This window comes from Salvia hispanica, chromosome 3, assembly GCF_029641045.1.
Source record: "Salvia hispanica isolate PSC_SH4W2 chromosome 3, Shi_PSC_v1, whole genome shotgun sequence".
Lineage (NCBI taxonomy): Eukaryota > Viridiplantae > Streptophyta > Magnoliopsida > Lamiales > Lamiaceae > Salvia > Salvia hispanica.
The window spans coordinates 45,287,416-45,308,897 of NC_142694.1; the positions used below are offsets into that span (position 1 = coordinate 45,287,416).

At 34.5% G+C, this 21,482-nt stretch overlaps 2 protein-coding genes across 2 annotated transcripts; both read right to left on the bottom strand.

Moving 5' to 3' along the window:
* Positions 1-3,232: 3,232 nt before the first annotated feature.
* On the bottom strand, positions 3,233-4,009 carry LOC148930920 (uncharacterized). The gene is made up of 2 exons (XM_089066653.1): positions 3,857-4,009; positions 3,233-3,391 (listed from the first exon to the last, which is right to left on the bottom strand). Exons 1-2 carry the CDS (start codon positions 4,007-4,009, stop codon positions 3,233-3,235), a joined length of 312 nt encoding a protein of 103 aa, XP_088922779.1.
* Positions 4,010-9,889: 5,880 nt separating this feature from the next.
* LOC125210159 (uncharacterized) lies at positions 9,890-11,340 on the bottom strand. Its single transcript, XM_089066654.1, has 2 exons — positions 11,057-11,340; positions 9,890-10,781 (listed from the first exon to the last, which is right to left on the bottom strand). Exons 1-2 carry the CDS (start codon positions 11,338-11,340, stop codon positions 9,890-9,892), a joined length of 1,176 nt encoding a protein of 391 aa, XP_088922780.1.
* Between the last annotated feature and the right edge of the window lie 10,142 nt (positions 11,341-21,482).

The following is a 21,482-nucleotide window of genomic DNA, read 5'->3' on the forward strand; positions in this document are numbered from 1 at the left end:
AAACTCGTCTTTTAATTACAAGTAAGAAGCAACATCAGGCGTATAAGAACCTCGTCATCGTTGCTACCGAATTAGAAGTGATAAAACTGCTTTCTCATGCATCTTCATCACCATCTAAACTTTTGTGTTTACTTGATGAATCTGTTTTATTATATGAGGACGAAGGATAATTTGAGCGCACACACTTAGGATGCATGCATTGGTAAATTTATTTATTTTACAAAGTCTAATTTTAGCAAATCATATTATTTCAAAGGGTGAACTTTGCACATTGTTTGTGGTTGGAGCAGAAAGTGATTGAGGAGCTAAGTGAACGAGGTGGGCTTTCTTTTTAAATAAGGGCAATGCCCTATGTATATTTTTATGTGAAAATGATATGAATATTTGTCATGCCATGTTTTTTTTTATCTATGGAACCTATCTGCTGTGGCTTTTGCCATCTATGGATAATCGAATTCGGGTCTGACTAGGGAGTGAGTCCCTACTCAGGCTAGTGTACACCAATGGGGATCGTGAGCCGTCTTTTGGGTCGGCCGGTCTAGTGACTTGGAATGTGGCCACATTCCTTGTCATCAATGGATCAGATATGGTAGACATCTATGGGAAAATGACTGATCAGTCGAATTTTACGATGGAAATGATTTTAGTGTCTTGGGTATTTTTTTTAAAGTTAAAACCCAAGGTCACTCAATGATGGCATGATAAATACTTTTTATAAAATATTTTCGGCATGAGTCCACTGAGTGCATCAAGTACTCAGCCCTGCATTTCTTTTTTTAAAATGTGCAGGTTGAGCTGTGACGAGCGCGGTGGGTGTTGAGCATAAAAGTGAAGATTGTCTATCAAATGTTCAGAATATGTTGTGTCTTCATACATAGCATTATTCTACTCTCGAAATGCTTCCGCTGAATGTTGTTTCTTTTGAGTTCATGTATAAGTTGAGATAATATCATTTTGAGTTGTTGCTTGTTGAAGTGATACTCTGATTTTTATTCGAGCCATTTTCTATTATATTGAGTTTTGGTCGAGTTTCGTTGTTTTCCCCTTTCTTCCCCGCTTCTTTAACCCCCCTGGTCGCGATTCACCATGTTTTCTATCCTTAGAAAATGCGGGCGTGACAAAGTGGTATCAGAGCAATTTTTCTTTCCGCTCTGGACCCGAGAATCTTTTTCCACAAAATAAGAAATCAGATTTTGAATACATGAATTTTATATATTCCCACAAATTTTATGTATTATATTTATAGATTACACACGCATAAATATATAATCCCACAAATTTAGGAATATATGATTAGCACGAAAATATACAACCATATATATATCCAATCAATCTTCATACTCATATACATATAGGTATGTAATCAAATGAAAACTCTAAATATTCTACAAACTCAAAACTATGATCTGGACCATTGAAAAATGTCAACAGATCACAAAAAAGCATCAACAGGAAAATGTCAACAGAATTTCAACGGTAGTTAATGATTGATGTTGTGTTGATATTGTGTTGATACTGTGTTGACATTAAAATCTTGAAATTTTACACTGAGTTGATATTGTATTGAAACTGTGTTGAAGCTTTATTGAGGAGTTTTGAGTTTGTACAATATATAAGTTTGCATTTTATCACTACCCTATACATATATTATATACATGTAAATAATTAATCAATCAATTTATTTATGAAATTTTGATAGAGGGGAGTGTTATATTGCTAACTCAATACCTAATTGCTAACTACAACTAAATAATAGCCATCAGATATTCAAATTAAGGGCCTAGATCATCAACCAAGAAATATCAATACGATCAACAAAAAATGTCAATAAAGCCATATGATTAATTCCATAAAATATCAATAGGGGTATTAATGTCAATTAACTACATGTTTAGTTATAACTAACTTTTAAAAGAAATCCCAAAACTTTAAATTCATATAACATATATCAAATTAAAGATATTTTTATAAGGATTCCAACGATATCATATATGCATATGTTCCGACGTCAAAATTTGAAAAAAATTCGAAAATTTTTCAATTTTTTCGTAAAGCAGAAATGTCAACATACTATATAAAATATGTCAACATAATACATGTAGAATGTCAATATAAGCAATGGGTTAACATTCTTAAAGCATCGTGTTGACATTCTCAAAGCATTGTGTTGATGTTTCCGAAACACTATATTGACATTTTCATCTAAAACCCTAATTTGGCGTTTTTTTTTATCTTTTTTGATTTTATTAATAAAAACGAAAATTACACGTGCCAAATTGTAGACCACACGTTTTCTAAAATCCTATGGCCTTAAGTTAGTTGTAGTTAGCAATTAAATGATGAGTTAGCAATTAATCACTCCCCTTTTGATAGAAAATTCGAAAATTTTTAATTTTTTCGTACAAGCCGAAATGTCAACATACCATATAAAATATGTCAATATAATACATGTAGAATGTCAATATAAGCAATGGGTTAACATTCTTAAAGCATTGTGTTGACATTCTCAAAGCATTGTGTTGATATTTTCGAAACACTATATTGACATTTTCATCCAAAACCCTAATTTGGAGTTTTTTTATCTTTTTTAATTTTATTAATAAAAACAAAAATTACACGTGGCAAATTGTAGACCACACGTTTTCTAAAATCTCATGGCCTTAAATTAGTTGTAGTTATTAATTAAATGAAGAGTTAACAATTGATCACTCCCCCATATCTAGATATTATGAAGAATTATCTAGATATTATTAGGTATTAAAATATCTAGATATTTTAGGAGAATTCTATTATGTAGTAGAATTCTCTCGAATTAGTATGTATTAAAATATTTAGATATTTTAGTAGAATTCCCTAGAATGTTAGGAAAATATCTAGATTTTTATGGAGAAAATATTTAGATATAAAATATTATAGATTCTAGTAGAGAATTCTAGAATATGAAATGAATCCCTATAAATAGGGGAGAGTTGTAACATTTTGCAAAGTTGAGAACTTATGAAAAAAGTTTGAGAAATAAAAGTGTGTCTTACTTTTCTCACATCACCAACCTCTCCAAAGCCATTTCACACATATTCCACTTATGCACCTCTCAAATATTTCCACCAAACTAAATTACTGCTCCAACATATATCTTATATATTTCCAACAATATCATCATTTAATCAATGAGGAATCAGCCAGACATCAAACATTCATAATCTGAATAAGATGCACTGACTAGTATTCTCACCTAAACAAGCTTTAATATTGAGAGCAATAGATCATAAAACCAGCCAGCAAACTGCATCAAGTAGAAGTAATGTAAACCTGCTTCAGCCATAGAGTGATCAGACTGCGAACCAGAAGCTCCACCTTTGGATTTCTCAGCATCTTCTGCATTCTCGTCTTCCTATAGTGTTTTCTATCTTTTTTTGAGCTCCTCCGTCTTCGCGATGCATCTCTATTCTGCGGTCTTTTCCTTCTTCACAATCTCTTCAGTTCTCATGTTCCCCAATTTCGTCAGGTCATCAAATGATTTTGATTTCCCAGTGTGGAGAAAGCCCTTTCCTGCAACAAACCCTAACTGAATCATTTCTTCTATTATATTTTTACCATAAATCAAATGAATGTTTTAATTTCTTGATAATCATTGATGAATTCGAAGAGTAACTCATGCATAAAAATGAGTCCAAACATCACACAGTAAATCACCACGAAGAAAACCCTAGGATTACAGAGATAGATAAACACGATTCTAAGATTTTCACACAGAATTAATTCAGCGAAATCAAAATTCGACAAACAAATTGACAGGAGAAAGGATTACTTGACAGAGTAATTACAAACAAGAAGTTAATTGAAGTGATCGATAAACTGACGGCTTTTCGATTGGAGCAGATTCATCATCAGTATCATTGCTACTCTCACTAAATACATCATGAGCATCTACGGGCAGAGCTCGCTTCCTCTTCTTGTCATCGTCGCCGTCCATCCCTCCGCTGCCGCTTGCCGCCGCCGCCGCAGACATGTTGCCGACGATGAAGATCACACAATTTCAAATCGTGAAGAAGCAGAAAATACAAGAAATACTTGATGTGCAGACTGCTATTGTGAGTCATTGTGTTTTTTGGGTATAAATTGGTATTTGATATGATGTTTACATTAAATAACTTCTTGAATATGACCATATAATAAGTGATCTGATCTACATTCAATTAATTACTTCTCTTCTCTCTATTACTAGCCATTTGTAATGCCCCGCTTTTTTGAACTCTGATTTTCGAACTCTAAAATTTTTTTTGCATTTAATACCTTGAAGTCCGTAAATTAAATGGCGTGTGAAATAATTATTTGATATTCTAGTGACCTATTTGGATTTAGGGTTTTGACTATGCATTGACTGAGTCAACTTCGTTGATTACGTGACGTGGCTGGTTGAAAAATTGATGCGGGATGAATTTAATTATTATTCGAATGAGTGGTTTTATTGTCGAGGTGAAATAACTTTTTTACGAGTTTGAGTTGCAATGGAGAAATTATAAATTATAATTTAAATATTTCTTTTCTCCGAGAAATATTTATTGGACTCAATTCCGTATTGGATCCGATAAATTAAATAAATAATAAAAGTCCAGTCTAGTGAAAAATAAACTATGAGCTACACTAGTAAATGAAAAGGTTTTGAGCCCAAATTAATTTAATTAATCTGTCTTGTTTCCAAAGACTTTCCTTTAATTTGAATTGCAGTAAAATAAATTTGCAAATATTTCTCCTCTTTCTTCACGAGGTGCTGCGCGACGGAGAGAAAGAGATCGAGGAGGTGTGATGCCGATGAGAAATTTATTCCCTGCGAGAAGTCGAGAGGGAGTAATGAAATGGTGTGTGTTTCTTTTCAAATTTCAAGTTGAGTGTGTTTCCCTTCAAATTTCGTGTTACAAGGGAGTGTTCTGTTTTTTGGAGTTTATATTTCTCCTTTACTTTTTTTTCAGTTTTGTTCTTATTTTTAAAATGGGAGCTGTCGTGTGCTTTGGAAAAGGAGTAATATTTTGCATCTTATTTGAATGGGTGTTTTCTTTTATAGGACTTGGGCTCTTCAAATTTAATTTGGTTTTGGGCTGGTAAATGTTATTGTTTTCGGCTATGGAGTTAATTAAATCCATGTCAATTAAGATAACTCTTTGCCACATTGTTGGGAACGTGAGCGGTCGGAATTGATCGAAATCTTTAAGTTTTTAATTGGGAAAAATTCGTAATCTACTCGATAAAAATAATGGAAGGCTTAGGATGCATGCATCTTATTTTGTTTGAATTCCTTGTGTTGATCTATGTGTTACTTTTTAAATTCTAAAGGTGATATATCGCAAATGAATCGTGATCGCAAGGAAAAGAATATAATTTCGGATTAAGCACTCGAGGTGGGCTTTCTTTTAAATAAAGACAATGTCCAAACTATTTTTTATCGATGGGAATGAAACGCGAAAATGTTTATAATGCCGTATTTTTTGTTTTAACGTGCCTATGTGAAATGGCTTTGTCATTTATTAGTTAAATCGAATTCGAGTCCTTGTAGGGCCGCAAACCCCACTTGGATTAGTCTACACCTATGGTAGACCGTGTGTCAGCGTACGGGTTGGCCGGTCTAGTGACTTGGTTTGTGGCCACATTCCAAGTCATGTATGAGCAGATATGGTAAACGTCTATGGAAAAATGATTGCGCAGTCGTGATTTTGAACAATAGAAAATTTTGGTGCATCGGGCCTTTCTAAAGCTAAAACTCCGATGGTTACTTGAAAATGACATGATAAATATAAATATTTTTTTGATAACTTGTTTTCGACATGAGTTCACTGAGTATTTTATAGTACTCAGCCCTGCATGTGTTTTCCTTATGTGCAGGTTGAGCGGCGACGAGCTTGTGGTAGTGTTGAGTCAAACTATAATCATTGTTGGATTTATTTTGAATTCCGAGGGGCGGCGTGTCTTCATATATGGCGTTACTCTTACTCTTGGATGCTTCCGCTGAATTATGACTATTTTTTTCTCCATTATGTTTTCGAACCCTTTTTCGCTCTAGAATTCTAGATTATGATAATTGTTGACTTTGGTTCTAAAACCTAAGCATTTACTCTCATTTTTACTCGTTATTTGAATATTAATTCTTTTTGTCAAACTTTTATTGAAACCCTAGGAATTTTCCTTTCTTAAAGTCTCATTAGTCGCGATCACCCGCATTTATTAACCTTAAAAAGGGCGGTCGCGTGACACAATTAGTATTTCTCTAGCTAACAATTAGTATTTCTCGATCGCAAGCGGAAAGGAAGGAGAGTCTTATTTATTGGGGTGAAAATGCAGTTTGGAAGGAAGATTGCAGCTTCAAATTGCATTAGATACACACATTGTGTATGTATAACTTCAATTGAAAAAAGAGTGGAAATTTTGTGAGAGTAACTGTATTCAAGCCGCCGAAGAGGTTTGACATGTGGCATTCAGCGATTTCAATTTAAAATTTGATTTTTTTTTTTTAATTAGAATTCAAGATAATTACAGAGTATATATTTCCATTTTACTATTATTATCGATGCTTATCGAATTAAGTGAGCTTGAATGCCAGATGGAGCATCTCTCTCATTCTAATCGTACATTAAGTTATTTTAGATAGGTTCTTTTCAATTTTAAAAGTTTAATTTATTAGTATATAGGGATTCTTAATTTCTTACGCTCATACATAGAAAATATACTATCATAGTACCGTTGGAAAATATTAGAGATATCTTTGGGGAGTAATTTAATATGGTAGAAATATGAAAAATGGTTTATTTATAGGCATCCACTTCTTATTTTAGAATATCTATTTAATACTTTTATATTTAAATATAAAAATATAGATATTTTTTAAATGGAAAGTGATCAATTGCTAACTCATCATTTAATTACTAACTACAATTAATTTAAGACTATAGGATTTTAAAAAATTTGTGGTCTACAATTTGCTACGTGTAATTTTTGTTTTTATTAATTAAATCGAAAAAGATTAAAAAAAACTATCAAATTAGAGTTTTGGATGAAAATGTCAATATAGTGTTTCGAAAATATCAACACAATGTTTTGAGAATGTGAACACAATGCTTTGAGAATGTTAACACATTGCTTATATTGACATTCTACATGTATTATATTAACATATTTTATATACTATATTGACATTTGTGCTGTACGAAAAAATTAAAAAATTTCAAAAAAAATTTCAAATTTTGACGTCGGAACCTATGCAAGTGAGATCTCGTTAAAATTCTTATGAAATTATCTTTAATTTGATATATGTTGTGCGAAAAAATAATTTAAATCGAGAAGTTATATGCGTTTTAAAGTTATGAGATATTTTTGAAAAGTTATTTACAACTAATTTGTTGTAAATTGACCTTAATACCCTTGTTGACGTTTTTTGTTGATCGCATTGACATTTCGGGGTTGATGATCTAGGCTCTTAATTTGAATATCTAATGACTATTATTTAGTTGTAGTTAGCAATTAAGTGTTGAGTTAGCAATATAACACTCTCCATTCTTAAATAATATCTATAATCTAGACTATTCTCCTAAGGGGGTCCTAAATAATATCTATAACACAGGTTTTCTAAAATACTATGGTCTTATTAAATTAGTTGTAGTTAGCAATTAAATGATGAGTTAGCAATTGATCACTCCCCATTCTCCTAAGATATTTAGATATTTCTACTAAAATATTTAGATATTTTCTCTTGTCTATTCTAGACAATTCTACGTAATATCTAGATGTTTAATTTGTATAACATCTAGATATTTCCACCGCAAAATCAAGTTTATTTAATAATATTTTAACAAGTACATGGGATTTAATTTATCTATTTTTATATGAAAGGCAAATTAGCTAAAAATTATCAAATTCTAGTTCGTCTCAATTTATCAAACTCTAGTTCATATCAAATTCCAGCCGCAAAGTAGACGGATGAAATAATTGCGAAAATAAAAAAATTGTGATTTATAATCCAGTTTTTGAAAAAAATAGATCAAAATTTGACCATTTTTGATGATTTATTTACCAATTAGTATTTGCCCTTTGTATAAATTTGAAATAATTGATATTTCCTGGAATAACATGATCTAGCAAGCCCTAAAACTCCCGAAATTCCCGCCATTCAACCATGCACATAAAATAAATACTACTACTACTACTTAATATTATAATCCAAATTTCATTAGGGAAAATAACAGAAAAATATCAATGCAATACAAACAAAAACATAATTGACTTTTTAGAAAATTTATGTTCAAAACATTACTATAACAAATAAAATGATTTTTCGAAATTTTCTTCTTCAATGTCAAGAAATTTATCCCTTGCGCACACAAGAAATTTACAAAAAATGATTGGCTAGCTAGAATTCATAACATCGTAAATAATGTCAACTAAATGCAGGTACCAAAATTATTAGCAAATTAAAAAAGAAATTGATCATGAAAAAATGGATATCATAAAAGTGGAGAAAGTGATCAAATGGTCTTAAACAACCAAAGTTTGATGAATGAATATTGAGCAAAGTAAAGTGATTGGAAAATATGGTTATGAGTTTCCATCAAACTTGTTCATCATCTTCTCCAGGGTGAATGCCAAAGCGTGAAAATAACCAACCAATTAATCCAGTTCTTCTTGAGTTGTTCCCATCTTCTTCAATGCGAAAGCATGGAAATAAACAATCAATTAATGTAGCTCTACTGCTGGATCAGTGCCCGATTCAACAGCCTAGCTCGCTCCCATCTTCTGCAGTGTTGGCTTCATCCGACGTAGAACTCATTACTTGTTCAGCCTTAGACTCATGATCATCCGGCGAATAACTCTCCACTTGTTCAGCCTTAGACTCATCATCATCCCGTGAATAATTCTCCACTTGTTGAGCGTTGGACTCATCATCATCCGGTGAATAATTTTCCACTTGTTCAGTGTTGGACTCATCATCATCCGACAAATAATTCTGCACTTATTAAGCGTTGGACTCGTAATTTCTCCACTTGTTGAGCATTGGACTCATAACTCTTCACTTGTTGAGAGTTGGACTCATGATCATCCGACCTACAATTCTTCACATCACCCACCACCTCCTTATCTTCTTCTTCATATTCAATGTTTGAATCGTTCCCATCTTCTTCAGTTACGTCATCAGCAATCGTCTCCTCCTCATCATCATCAGAATCCACCATTACATAGCTGGAGTCATCAGAAAATGAAGACGAAGACGTGTCTTCTTCTTCTTCTTCTTCTTCATTATCAGATATCGTCTTATCTGTATCATCATCCCTGCCACATTTACCCATCAATCAATTTCACAATCAAAAACGAAGCAAGAAAATATTTTCTTGATGAATAATGACAACGAGTAGAGGAGAAAGCAAACCCTAGTTTTAAATTGCAGTAGGAGGAGTCGCTGAAATCATCATCACAAGTCTCACAATTTTGCATATAAATAGTACTCATGTAGTACTATTACGCTCTTGTGTTATGTTTACATACGAAACATGTTAGAGACAACGTTCTAATTTATTAGATTAAGTAAGTTTTTGTTTTTGCTTTGTTCGATTTTAGTTTAATCAAACTTTCAAATCATTAAATTACTTTTACAATTAGATGATCGTTTTCTTTACATCTTATAATTACAATTTCTAATCAATTCAAAACATTATATTGCAAGAATTAGATCTGACGATTGAAAATCATAAACATGCATAACATCGCAAATAATCATAACAAAATGCAAGAAACATTAGCAAATAAAACGAAATTGATCATGAGAAAGTGAATATCATAAAACTTGAGAAATCATGAGTTTGATGAACCAATATTCAGCCTAGCAAAAGTGACATGTAAAGTTTGGGTATCAGTTTCCCTCAGCCTTCTTATCATCAGATACCTTCTTCTCCTGCTTTTCATTGCTGGACCGGTCATCATTCGACGACGTCTCCACCTTATCTTCTTCGCCTCCGGTGGCAGTGGTGGATACTTGCTCGGATGCCCTCATTCCAAAGCTACTGCTGAAACCATTCCATTGGAATGGTTTGAGTCTGTCCATCCACGTTACCATATCATCTTCATCAGCGTTGGACAACGACTTCGTCTCCACCTCCTTATCTTTTTCTCCAGCAATGCCCTTAGCATCTTTTACATTGCTATAGGTAAAGAGTCGTTTCAGTCTGTATGTATTTCTGGCCATCCACATCTCCGTATCATCTTCTTCAGAGTCGGACGATTCTTCATAACAATTCTTCTCCTCCTCCTTATCTTCATCATAATTCTTCTTCTCCTCCTTATCATCAGCTTCTTCAGAATTCTTCTTCTCCTTATGATCATCTTCATCAGAATTCTTCTGCTCCTGCTTATCATCGGCTTCAGCCTTGGAGCCATGATCGTCATCAGATCCAGACGTGGCATCGCTGGATTCATCAGAAGTCGTCTTATGCTCATCTTCACCAGAATTCTTCTCCTCCTTATCATCATCTTCATCATCAGAATTCTTCTTCTCCTCCTTGTCATCATCATCATTATTATCATCATCAGAATTCTTCTCCTCCTCCTCCTTATCATCATTATCATCATCAGAATTCTTCTTCTCCTCCTCCTGCTTATCATCATCATCAGATCCAGACGTGTCATCGGTGGATTCATCAGAAGTCGTCTTATGATCTGAATCATCTTCTACAATAGCATTGGACACTTCTTCACCACCACCATTTTCATCTTCATTGCCTTCATCTTCACCACCAGACTCATTCCTGCCACATTAATTCACTCATCAATCAATCTCATAAACAAACATTAACATTGAATAAAAACCAGTAAAATGAAAATTGGGGGAAATGAAACCCTAATTTTGAATTAGGAGAAACAAACTCACTTCAGTTTGTTTGCAACAGTATCTTCTTCAGATGAACAGTTCATTATATCAATCAATTAATCTCAAACAAAACATTAACATTGAATAAAAATCAGTAGAATGAAAATTGGGGGAAATGAAACCCTAATTTTGAATCAGGAGAAACAAACTCACTTCGGTATGTTTGCAGCAGTATCTTCATCAGATGAACAGTTCATTATATCAATATACTCATAAGAATCCACCTCCTCCTTAGCCTCATCATCAACATCAGATTCAGACTTATCACTGGAGTCATCATCAGATTCAGACGAGCTGTCGCTCGATTCATCATCAGATTCAGACGACTTGTCGCTCGATTCATCATCAGACTCAGACGAGTTGTCGCTCGATTCATCATCAGATTCAGACGTTCCGTCGCTGGATTCATCATCTTTTTCATCATCAGCATTGTTCATATCATCTTCAGGCTGAGAAGCAGAAGCTTCTCCATCCATGGTTTTGCCACGCTTCTTGGGGCTCTCAACGGAAGAGCCGCACTCTCCCCTGCAATGTGTTGATGAATTCAACAAACAAAGTGGAAGGAAAAGAAGACAAGTAAAATCAGAAAAACACTCACTTCAATTTCGAAGCGGCATTATCTTTGCTAGTCGTGTTGTCGTCGTCTTCGATGTCTTTCTTCCTCTTCGAAGTGTCGATGTTGCTCTTCTTGCCGTCGGAACCCTCCATCCTCCGCCGCACGATCAAGATCTCACTCTCTCTCTCTCTCTCTTCCTTCACTACCAAAACCAGCTTTCTCTCTCTAACTGCCCAACTTTTCGCATGCAGAAGGACAGAATCACAGTCGGAATACAGTTTATAACAGAATTGGGTAAAAAAATTGGGAGAAAAATTTAACGGTATGCAACGGATTAATTGAGAGATGATGACCGCATTTCTTTCTTTTTTTTATTACAAATTATACTAATTAGTTTGTATATCTAGTCTTCCATTGTTCTCATTAGGGGTGTCAAAATGGATATCGGGAATTGGATACCCGATATCCAAACCCGAAATATCGGGTAATTGTATATCCGATATCCGATTTTTCGGGTTTCGGGATCGGGTTCGGGTATAAGATTTTTGGATTATCGGGTATCGGGTAACCCGATACCCGATCGGGTATACCCAAATTATCCGATTTTTTTAATTAAATTTAATAAATTATGTATTTATTTTATTATTTTAAAACTTTAATTAAAAGTTTATAGTTAATTTTCTTAAAAAATAATTAAAAAAATTAAAATTAAAATCCAAAATCGGGATTGGATATCCGATTTTTCGGGACTGGATACCCGAGTCGGGTATTTGGGTACCCAAAATTATTTTCGGATCGGGTATCGGGTATTAGATTTTAGGAAATTCGGGATCGGGTACCCGAAATTTTCGGATCGGGTACCCGCGGGTATCCAATTTGACAGGCCTAGTTCTCATATTGGGTCCTCAATGGATAATTATATGATGACGTGTCATAGTCATTACTCATCCAACTAAAATAATCTTATAATTTAATTCTGAATGGATGATTATTATATGATAATGAGTCGGAGCATCCAAACGGTACCACAGAGTCTGTTCGATTTGAAATATTATACCTCATAATTAAATATATATTATGTTTGGTTCATGGGATTGAATCTCACAACTTAGGGGTCGTTTAGTTTACAATATTATACTCCATTATTACTCCTCCATCCACCAATACAAACAAGACCAATTTTGACCGGACACGAATTTTAAGAAATGTAGTTGAAAGTGAGTGGAAAATGTTAGTAGAAGGTTGGTCCTACTTTTATATACTCCCTCCGTCCACGAAAATTCATCCTGATTTGACCGGGCACGGGTTTTAAGAAATGTAATGGAAAGTGAGTTGAAAAAGTTAGTGGATTGTGGGTCCTACTTTTATACTCCCTCCGTCCCGGCTAAGATGACACATTGCTTAGCCGGCACGGGATTTTAAGAGTTATTGGTTTAAGTGTTTAATTGGAGAGAGAATGTGGGTGTAAGTATTAAAGTAGAGAGATAAAGAAAGATGGATATTTTAATAGGAGTGAGAAAAAGTGGTTGAGTGTATTAATTAGAGAGAGAAAGTTACCAAAAAAGGAAATGTGTCATCTTAGTTGGGACAAACTAAAAATGAAAACGTGTCATCTTAAGCGGGACGGAGGGAGTATATTAGTTTTATAATAAAATGTGAGTAGGAATGAGTTAGTGGAATATGAGGTCCACTATAAAAAATGGTAAAAGTGAAATGGAACAAATTTTGGGGGACGGACGAAAATGGAAAAATGGGACAAATTTTCGTGGACGGAGGGAGTATTAGTTTTATATTGAAATGAAGTTAGTGAAATGTTGGTCCATTACCAAAAGTAGTAAAAAAGCAAATGAGACATTTAATGGTGGACGTTTATTGGTTAGACCTGCCCAAGGTTTATCGAATCGACGGTTAAAACCGAAACCGTAACCGTCGGTTACAGTTCCGAATCGAAACCGTGAGAATTTACCCGAACCAAAACCATCGATTTTTGAACCGTGGTTTGGTTCAGGTTCAAAAAATTCCGAACCGAAACCGTGCCGGAACCGCCGGTTCCGCGCGGTTTCAAACCGGAACCGCGAAAAACCGCTGAAAAACCGTGAAATCAAGCCGGAACCGCCAAAAACCGGCGGTTTGGAACCGTGAAAAACGGTAAAAAAAAACGCCGGAAAACTGCCGATTTGAAACCGTAACCGCGAAACACCCTCGCGGTTCGGTTCCAGTTCAACAATTTCTAAAACCGGAACCGACGGTTCCGCACCGTAACCGTCGGTTCCTAAACCCTGGACACCTCTATTATTGGTGGACGGAGGGTGTAATATTATGTTTGGTTCATGAGATTAAATCTCACAACTTAATCCTAAATAGATAATCATGTGGTAGTGAGTCATAGTCACCCCCATTCCAATAAAAATAATCCCACAAGTTAGATAGATAATTATACTCCATATGTCCCATAAAAATATGAACAATTGAAATGACACAGGAATTAATGCACAATTAGTAAAGTAAGAGATAGCAGAAGAAGGGTAAGTAGTGTTAGTGGATGGCGAGACTCACATTATTATTAGGACTCGTTTGATAAAAAAGATGGGATATGAGAAGATATGTAAAATAAGATAAGAAATACGGGTTTTATGTCAAGATATGTAAAGATACGATTTTTATTTTTGTTGTTTGATAGAACAGAAATTATCTAAATTTGTATAGTATATTAAATAACATGGCTTAACTAACAAATTGATGGGTTACATAAACATAGTTAAAGTTATAATTTTGGTAAGCTTTGGTAGGGCCCTTGTCTTATATTGGGCTTTGAGTTAAACTTAACAATGATATCAAACAATTAGAAATGTCTATATATAATTCTCTATTTTGGTATTACTAACTTATCAAACACGCCCTTAGTGTTTAATGAGTTGTAACAGTGGGTCATAATGATATAAGTTGTAGTAAACAAATTAATGTATATGGTAATGAGTTGGAGACAACTTTTCATAAATGGAAATGCTCATATTTTTTATGGGATAAAAGAAAATGAAAAATGCACATATTTTTATTAAACGAAAATGAGCTATAGCCACCTCCTCCAACTAAAATAATCTCATAACTTAATCATAAAGGTTAATAATCACATAGACTCACAGTAACCGAACAACACAATACTTGTTTAATTCCAGGAGTTTAGTTAAATTCAGGACGGTCCCATTAACTAGTAGTATTTCTTTTCATTTCATTTATTTTCTTAATTTAATTAAAGACGTCAATTTTGCACTAAAGGAACAATTAATAAAAAAAAATTAAAATTTTATGATTTAAATGACTACTTGAAATATTAAAATGTAAATTTGATTTTGTAAATAGATCGATTCTAGAATAGGAAGAGGATGTCTATAAATACGGATAAGTTGTAACATTTTGTACAAGTTGAGAACTTGAGAAAATTTGAGAAATAAAAGTGTTCCTTTGTTTTCCCAAATCACCAACCTCTCCTAAACCATTTCACATATATTCCACCTATTCTCTTCTCAAATATTTCCTCCAAACTTAAAGTCTCGGTTTACCAATTTAGTCTACCCACCATTAGAAGTCTTAGTTCACTTTTAATATAAATAATAGGTAGACTCTACTTTCCACTAACTCATTCCACTAACATCCTATTATAAAATTAATATATAAAAATGAGTGTCACTTATACGAGCATATCTCTTAAAATATTCCTCATATCTATTATTTAGTTAGTCATTGATTTCCCATATATTTTCATATATTATTAGGATCTTTATTTTCTTGTTCCCTAAGTCAGAGTAGTTTATAAATAGGAGATATTGTATTCTTCTATGACATTGAAGAAACATAATTATCCTTTTATTTTATATTTATGCTTTTATCGTAACATTCCTGGTTTGATCGACCGGCAAAGCTCCGGCGACTACCTTTTATTCCATAATTTGACGCCGGATTGATCGACGGACAAAAGCTCCCGCGACGTTCGACGCGAATTATTCGAGTTAAGGAACTTCATCCTTAACAATTTGGTGCTTTCATTGTGATCTCTTCCTCCGCATCATCGTCAACATGTCGTACACCTACACCGGATATCAACTCCGGCAGGCGGATTACCACCCATGGCAGCCTGCATATCAACCCCCACACCATCCGATCAGAGCGTTAGATCAACAACCACCACATCCACAGGATGGGCGACTCCACCAACAACACAATCCCTACCAAGCCCGTCAGCCCACTTCATGGGATCCGCCATGGCTGCGCCAGGAAACTGCATATCAGCAACCATCGTCCTACGAGCCAGTTCTGTACTCTCCACCACCGCCCACTTGTTGGGACCCGCCGTGGTTGTGCACGCAGCAGGGATACTCACCGTATGATCAGCCACTGCCCCTTGACCCTAATTCACGTTGGAATCAGCACTGCATAACACGTGAAACAGCGGCGCAGCCGCACACCTTTGACAGTGGGTGTTCCACTAGACAGCCCACCTCTTGGCAGCCTTGTCCAGCCACCACCACGGCAAATCCGATTCTCACACAACTTCAACAGTTTTTGGAAGCGTGCTACAGGATGGAGTCTCGCCTTGATGCAGCTGACCGACGCATCGACAACATGCTTCCTCCCGAGCAGCCTGAACCTGCCCAGCCCTACGGCTCCCAAACTTTTGGGTCTGGGGACCTCGTTCAGCACCTTCCTCCATCAGGAAATCGCAAGGCTTCGCTCGAGCCGCCATACGCTACGTCGCAAAATACGCTATCAGCACTTCTTCCTTGGCAAGTGGAATATCGCTCGTCGACTTATGCTCTGTCCAAGACTTCAGATGGGGATGTTTTGGAGTGTAATAAGAAAGAGAATTTGATTCTTAATTGTGATCGAGTCGAGGAAGGATTTGATGATTCTTCGGAGAAGATTCTACATTCTTCTTCTCGTTTTTATGGCGTTGAAAAGGTTGATATTGATGGGAATTTGGAAGCACGGGAAGATGATGCGAGGGAATTGAAATCTGTAGAGGGAAAGAAGTCAATTTTGATTATAAAAGATAAATTTGTGCATATGTGTGTTGAAGAAGATGAAGCTCCGCCTGATAATGGAGTTTTGAATCCCCTAAAGAATTGGCTCAAGCTACTACCTGATGGGAGTTTGCCAAGCATTAACGTCTGTGCTGCAATTCTGAGGATTTTCTTTGATCTTCTAATTAGCTTGGATCAGTTTGGTCAAAGAGAACAATTGAAGAAAAATGACCTTGGAAAGGACATTATGTTTTTGTCTAAGCCGACTGAGGAGACCAGAAGCAACCAGAAAATTGCTCAAGAATTGGTTTAACACATGGAGCCATCTAGTTTTCAACAAGAGTCCTCCCTCGGTGTATTTTTATGGGAATAATGAAGGGAGACCATCAACCATTCGGTATGCGTTTGATCCAGGAGGAGATATAATGTGAATCTTCTAGATTGAAGACTCATGAATTTGCCCCGGACTTATTCTTGTAAATAAACCCAACAAATAAACAAGATAAACCAAGAAATGGAACAAGAAAAATGGATAAAAGGATAGAGGATGGATTAGTGTTATGATTTAGATGAAGAACAAGAAAGAAATCCCAAAGGCACTTTCACATATAAACACCTAATGGCTCCACAAACTAGCAACACAAGAACTAGCAAGCATACCTTTACAATCAACCTTAGCCCGGCAAAAGATCGAATGCAACCCGAAGGAATTTGATAAGTCTTCAAAAGATGAAGAAGGTGAGCTCTCAAATATGGAGAAATGGTCTCTTACAAATATTCAAAAGCTGATTGAAATGAACCCTAGCAAGAGTATTTATACTAGGAGTTAAAAAGAAGCAAAATAAAACAAGTCTTGGTCAAAAAGTCATATTTCGGACAAAACACCCGACCGGGTGTTTCCCACGGCTCATTTCACCCGCCCGGGTGAAGTCTCTGGACAAAAACTGAATTCTCGGCAAAAAACCCGACCGGGTGTTTTTGGGTTGCCAAAACACCCGCCCGCGTGTTTCTTTCTGCATTGCGCGGCTTTCTTAAAACGATCGTATCTCTCTCATCCGAACTCCGTTTGGGGCGTGTGAGGTACCCATGTGAAGGTATTTCGACGATGAAGACGATGGTGGTATTGGATCAACATTTGGACACCATATTGATAGGTATATTGATGTTTGAAACGGACCTCAGCTCCGGAGTGGTTCATTGGATGCCTTCGTTCCTTGCCGAAGTTGTTGTTTTCGACTCTCTTTGTTGTGTCGTGGTTTCCACCTTGAGGACAAGGTGAATTTCAACCGTGGGGGAGTTGATACGAGCATATCTCCTAAAATATTCCTCATATCTATTATTTAGTTAGTCATTGATTTCCCATATATTTTCATATATTATTAGGATCTTTATTTTCTCGTTCCCTAAGTCAGAGTAGTTTATAAATAGGAGATATTGTATTCTTCTATGATATTGAAGAAACATAATTATCCTTTTATTTTATATTTATGTTTTTATCGTAACATTCCTGGTTTGATCGACCGGCAAAGCTCCGGCGACTACCTTTTATTCCATAATTTGACGCCGGATTGATCGACGGACAAAAGCTCCCGCGACGTTCGACGCGAATTATTCGAGTTAAGGAACTTCATCCTTAATAGTCACATTCCACCATTTTGTTCTCACTAAGATACGGTCATCCCACACCGGGCACATTAGTCTGACCCCTCTCCTTTCTTTCAAACATGGCATTGTAGGTATTGTGGCCTAAAACCGCTACCCGGAAACTAGACTCGATAGCCGGCCCAATCAATTTCTCCACTTCTTCACGAGTAAAGAGTAGTTCTTCTCCAACCAATATTTTTACAAGATCATCAGGATCATCATCCCCACCGCCCCTGTCCCCATTATCAACGTCATCGTCATCGTCATCATCACCACCACTACCACCACCACCACCATCGGACAGTAAGTGATCGCGGTCTATCGGAGAAAATTGAATGCGATGTGCCTGTATTCCAAGAATAATTTCATCTGAAATCAAAATAAATATAATGATGTGCATGTATTCCAAGAATAATTTCATCAGAAATCAAGATAAATATAATAAAGTGAAGGAGACATAGTAAAGTAGAGCACAAGATGTGCATATACTAACAAAACAAAATAGGAAGAATAATCCAACAACTTAACCTTAGATAAATAATTATATGATGATGAGTCATGACAACCGAACGATACTCTAATCTTAGATAGATAATTATACTCCCTATGTCCCATAAAAATGTGGGCAGCTGAAATGACACGGGAATTAATACAAAATTAGTAAAGTAAGAGATAGGAGAAGAATGGTAGTTAAAGTAGTGTTAGTGTATAACGGGACTCGCAATATTATTAGTGTTTAATGAGTTGTAATAATGAGTAATAGTGGTATAAGTTATAAATAAATTTACATATATGGTAATGACTAATGAGTTTGAGACAACTTTCCACAAATGAAAATGCTCATATTTTTATGGGATAGAAGAAAATAGAAAGTACACATATTTTTATTGAACGGAAGGAGTATGATAATGAGCCATAGCCACCCCCTCTAATTAAAATAATAACTTAATCCTAAATGTGAATAATCATATAATAATGAGTCAACCGAACCAATGCAATTGATTAATTCCATGAGTTTAGTTAAATCCAAGACGGTCACATAAACTAGTAAGTAGTATTTCTTTTCATTTCATTTATTTTCTTATTTAAAGTAAAGACGTCATGTTTGTCCTAAGAGAACAATTAATAAAGAAAAATTAAAATTTTATGATTTAAATGAATACATCCTCCGTTCCATAGTAATGGAGACGTATCTTTTCGGCACGGAGATTAAGAAAATTATGTTATGTGAGTTAAGTAAAGGGAGAATAAAGTGGAAAATGAAAAAAGTAGATAGATGAAGAGAGAAAAAAGTAAGAAAGAGTAAAGTATGAGTGAAAAATGTGTTGACTTTTAGTAAAAAGGGAAGTGGCTCTATTACTATGGACCGTACCAAAATGGCAAAATGACTCTCTTCGTCCGCCATTAGAAGTATAGGTTTACCATTTTAGTCTATCCGCCATTAGAAGTCTTAGAGCATCCACATCCATACTCTTTGGCAAGAGCATGGAAGTGGGCCCGGACCCACTTTTACTCCCCGCGCTTCCGTAAGAGCACAACACCCACATTCATGCTCTTCCGGAAGAGCATGCTCAAGGGTCCCACCATTCTATTAGTAAAAACATTTCCATAGGAGTGAACTACATAAATGGTAATTGATCTTTCACTTTTGCACATGAATGGTATCTGATCTTTATTTTATATCGTTTTTGGTACCCAGTGACAAAAATAACCCTAGGTACCAAATATGTGATTTTTTTTCATGGAGGATACTTTTGAAAATTTCAAATAAATAGTACCAAACATGTGATTATTTTTTCTACCTTTCTTATTTCTCTTTTTTTTTTCTTCTTCTTTCTTTTTTCATCATTTTCTTCTTTCTTTTTAATATTTTATCTTCCTACCTTTTTTCATTTTTCTCCTTAGTTTATGTTTCTTCTTCCTTCTTCTTTTCTTTTTTCTTCTTTTTAAAGTAATTAAATTAATTGAATATTTTTTATTAAATTATTTTATACTCATTTTAAGGTTGAAACACCTAACTGAATACAATTCACAATGTTAAATTTTTATTAAGGCTATATTGATTAGTTACTAATTTAATGTATAATAATAATAATAATAATAATAATAATAATAATAATAATAATAATTGTTATTATTACATAATATTATGTGATTCATAATTCTTATAATTATACTACAATTATTTATTAATTACTGTCAATTTTTAGTATTATAACAATAATAATTAAATATAATTATAACTATAATTATATTTAAGTATATTTGAATGATATTACAAATGAATTAATTATTAATTTATAACATCAAAACAAGAATATTAATATTGATTAATAATAATAGTGTAAAGAATTAGAGAGAAGATATTCTAATATCAATTCTGGTACTAATTTTATGTATGCCTATAATACCCTTTATGACATAAATGGGAAAATATATTTGTTTAAAGGGCATTTTGGGAAGAAAATTGCATCAGGTACCAAAAATGTGATTTTTAAGTACCAAAAACGATATAAAATAAAGATCAGGTACCATTTACGTGCGAAAGTGAAAGATCGGGTACCATTTATGTAGTTCACTCTTTCCATAGTATAAATGCATTAAAAATACCCGAAATACTATTACAAATTACTAAAAATTTAAAAATTACATAATTAAAATCCTAAAAATTACATAATTACATAATTAAAATCCTAAAAATTGAGGTTGAGAGAGTTGTTTGGTGTAGTGTGATTTTTTGTGTTGAAATGGAGGTATTTATAGATGAAAGTGTGAATTTTGGGATAAAATAATGAAAAAATAAATTAAAAGTGTGGGAAAAATGGATATATTTTATTGGAAAGTGGAAAATTATTTTTTTTTATTAAATCTTAATTTTTCATATTTTTTCAAATTAAAAAATAAATAAATAAATGATAAACCAACGGCCAATCAGAGCATGCCACGTCGCTGCACGTGCTCTTGCCGTTGGCACGGCGGTACTCTTAGCTGAGAGCAGGGTTGTGCCGTTGGCAAGAGCACAGCAGTGAGTAGGGTACCCACCGTGCCGACGGCACAGCGCCTGCCCTTGCTGACGAGCACCGATGTGCATGCTCTTAGTTCACTATATTTTCCACTAACTCATTCCACTCACATCTTATTATAAAATTAATATATAAAATTGAGTCTCACATTTAACTATCCTTTTTCACCCACTTTCATTTATACTTATTTCTTAAAATTCGTATTGAACTCAAATAGGGCTCCTAATAGGAGACGGATGGAATAAAAGTTAAGCCATTCCTTTTCTAAATTTGTCAATCTCAATTTCTGTGTTAGCCATAATCTAGCATAATAGCATCAATGAAATGTAACAACCATG